The following is a 3,177-nucleotide window of genomic DNA, read 5'->3' on the forward strand; positions in this document are numbered from 1 at the left end:
ACAACAACCACAAAATAATCATGAAACAAGCAGAATCATAATACTAATCATCATCATCACAATCAACAACAACAACAACAACATCATCATCAACATCATCAACATCATCATCATCATCATCATCATCAACAACAACAACATCAACAACAACAACAACATCGTTATCAACAACAACAACACTAGATCTTTTTACAGTATAGATCACAATATTTGATAATTTTACTGATGTCATATGTTTGTGTATTTATGTCACTAATGTCATTGTCTGATATGCCATGACCTGACGTCACCAGATTAGTATTTTTTGTTCTACAATTTTTGCAGGTTTTTACATGTGAACAGGTTTGGTCTTATTGTCCAATGACAATGCGCGTACGATATGCAAAAATAATAATTACAATTACTGAATATGGTCACGTATGACAAGTCTTGCACATTAGGACGTTGTATTGTTAAGTGAGGTTTGGGGAGAGCGGTGGATACCTACTCGTGTTTCTGGTGTGGGCAGAGACCTATGTACTAGTATATAGGTCTCTGGTGTGGGTATTCTCTTTTACGTTTAGTCACTAGAAACAGAATCGATTTACTGTCGACATTTTTTTTCACCCTTGTAACGTCATGTACAATCATACCTGACTTTGAAGGAACCATCCTCTGTACGTAAAGACTTAGATGATCAGACAGAAATCGAACAAGGAATCGAACTTTTATTTTCTTTAATTTGATATGAAGACATCACATGTGCTTTATTTTACTAAAAGAAGTTTTAAGGCATAAACCACCAAATCATTTGAACAACGAGTTTTACAGTATAGTATATTGCAATGTGAAGGACATGCCCTATTCATTCTAATTTTGTCTTCAAGGTAAAATAATAGGAAATTCTCTTTATATTTTCATTTAAAGATTTGGTCCCCGTTTCCCGCCAATCTCAAAAGCATACACCAAGCGTCTGCGTGACCATGCCAAGCATACAGCCAAGACGCTTGGATTTGAAGGTTTCGCCATCCACGAAGGAGTGTACTGTATGCTTGCTGGACCCTCCTACGAGACAGTCACAGAGTGCAAATTTCTTAATAACATTGGTGTCGATGTCGTAGGTAGGCACGGGATGTTGGTAGAAGTTTCAAAAAGTAGCCGGTAGCTGGTAAAATAAATATCTTCTATTTTAGATATCGCATTGAGTAGGTAATTTTAATTGGAAAGTTTTTTAACGAAGAGTTGCAAACAGTAAGATTTAAAGTCAAAATTCTAGAATTAAAATTGACTTGTAATGATATTTGATTGACATTTCTGATTGTAACGTTAATAATAAAAACAAGGTTATGTCTTAAAACACTTAACACTGTATCCCACCATACGACATTAGATAATACACTTAACACTGTATCCCACCATACGACAATAGATAATACACTTAACACTGTATCCCACCATACGACAATAGATAAAACACTTAACACTGTATCCCACCAAACGACAATAGATAAAACATTTAACACTGTATCCCACCATACGACATTAGATAATTAAAGACAGTTGTTTTACCTAGAATTATGTTGATGAAATATTCTTGGTGTATGAGATTTAGCGAGGAACATCATTACAACAGTTGGTAAAATTTTCGCTCTTTTCAAGAACAGAGTTAATTTGCATAAAAATATCAATTGAAAATCAAATACAAATGTATTCACAGAACAGGTTTTTACTTTTAATTTCGGTAAAAGCACAAAACGTGAAAATAATGCCACGACTCTATTGCACATAATACATTTGTCATGTTTAGGTATGAGCACGTGCCCTGAAGTGATTGTAGCAGTTCATTGTGAAATGGAGGTGTTTGGAATGTCTCTGGTTACCAACAAAGCCGTGATGGAGTATGATGTAGAACAGGTCGCAAACCACAAGGAAGTTTTAGAAGCCGGAGTCTTACGAAGTAAAGACGTACAGAAACTTGTCGCTGCCATGCTGGAAACTCTAGAAATATAATCTCAAATTAATATGTATGAATATTCATTAGTTTGTACACACAAGTTGATGACGTCTCAATATCCTCTGTTATCTTCATTTAAACTCTGTTCCTGGTTGGAACAAAGATGGCGGCGAAGCCATAAAGAACAAACCATATACTAAGTTTGAAACTGAATGTTTATATATAAACGACTGACGTAATAGTATGGACGTTTACGTGTGAACAACAAACGGATACATACGTAATGTAAGAAACACGTGTAACAGCAGATAGCTGTACTGGAAGTAAAGAGTGACATGTTGGTAATAAAAATGAATAAGTACTTTGTGTAGGTTATTTCTGTTTCTATCAAAGTTCGAGATAACGTTACTCTACTGTAACACATATGTTCTAAGATAGACAGCTCAGGACCTTAATGCTGAGACCAAGTTACAACATTTACATTTCCTATCAAATTTAATTATTCAGAAAATCATTATAATCTTAAGATACTGTAATCATTGCATTATATTGTATTATTATTATAGGGGTTTTAAAAATAAGTATTCCTCGTCCAAAATAGTAGCTTTATTCTTTTTTATGGAGGCGTTTACGCCTGCCATATTACAATCACCTACGAGTTGTGACGTCACAATCTCTCACTTTCATTTTCGTTATATTTCCTTTCACAGTTCATTTTGTAGTTTCTTTCGGTTCATATATGATGTAGTTGAACTATATATACATTTATGAAAACTATCAAGACTACAAATAAAGTGCTATTACATGAAAAAAGGTATATTCAGTATAAATTTCTCTTCGGCGGAAGCCCGGAATTTGAGACCCCTGGTGGTAATTTCTGTAACTAGGGGTAATGATTCGCTTATAATTAGTTCCAAGTATGAGGCATGTCATTGTAGTCCGTCATTCAAAGTAGATGTGCACAGAAATGTATTAACTATGCTGATAATGTTTTGAACATTTCAGGAACTATTTTGAATAAACAATAAGAATAATGTCTTGTAAATATCTACACCTGCATCGATTTTTGTGAAATCTATATTGAAAATACTGTTTGAAGGGAGATAACTGCGAGATTATGACGTTACCTTACAGAGGACACTTGTTTAACTACTAGAAATAAAGATGGCATAACAACCAAGCGCAAACAAATTCTCGATTTTCATAATACCCTCCAGGTTTTGGCTAACAACATTTCTTTTGTT

The 3,177-nt window shown here is 34.2% G+C and overlaps 1 protein-coding gene across 1 annotated transcript in view; it reads left to right on the plus strand.

Moving 5' to 3' along the window:
- LOC117317118 (purine nucleoside phosphorylase-like) overlaps positions 1-2,294 on the plus strand; it is a 13,909-nt gene extending 11,615 nt beyond the window's left edge. Inside the window, exons 5-6 of the mRNA XM_033871915.1 lie at positions 907-1,100; positions 1,787-2,294. Of these exons, the coding sequence (XP_033727806.1) occupies positions 907-1,100; positions 1,787-1,989 (397 nt within the window). The 3' untranslated portion in view covers positions 1,990-2,294. The remainder of the gene's footprint in view (positions 1-906; positions 1,101-1,786) is intronic.
- Positions 2,295-3,177: the final 883 nt, after the last annotated feature.

The sequence above is a fragment of the Pecten maximus genome, chromosome 18, assembly GCF_902652985.1.
Source record: "Pecten maximus chromosome 18, xPecMax1.1, whole genome shotgun sequence".
Taxonomy (NCBI): Eukaryota; Metazoa; Mollusca; class Bivalvia; order Pectinida; family Pectinidae; genus Pecten; species Pecten maximus.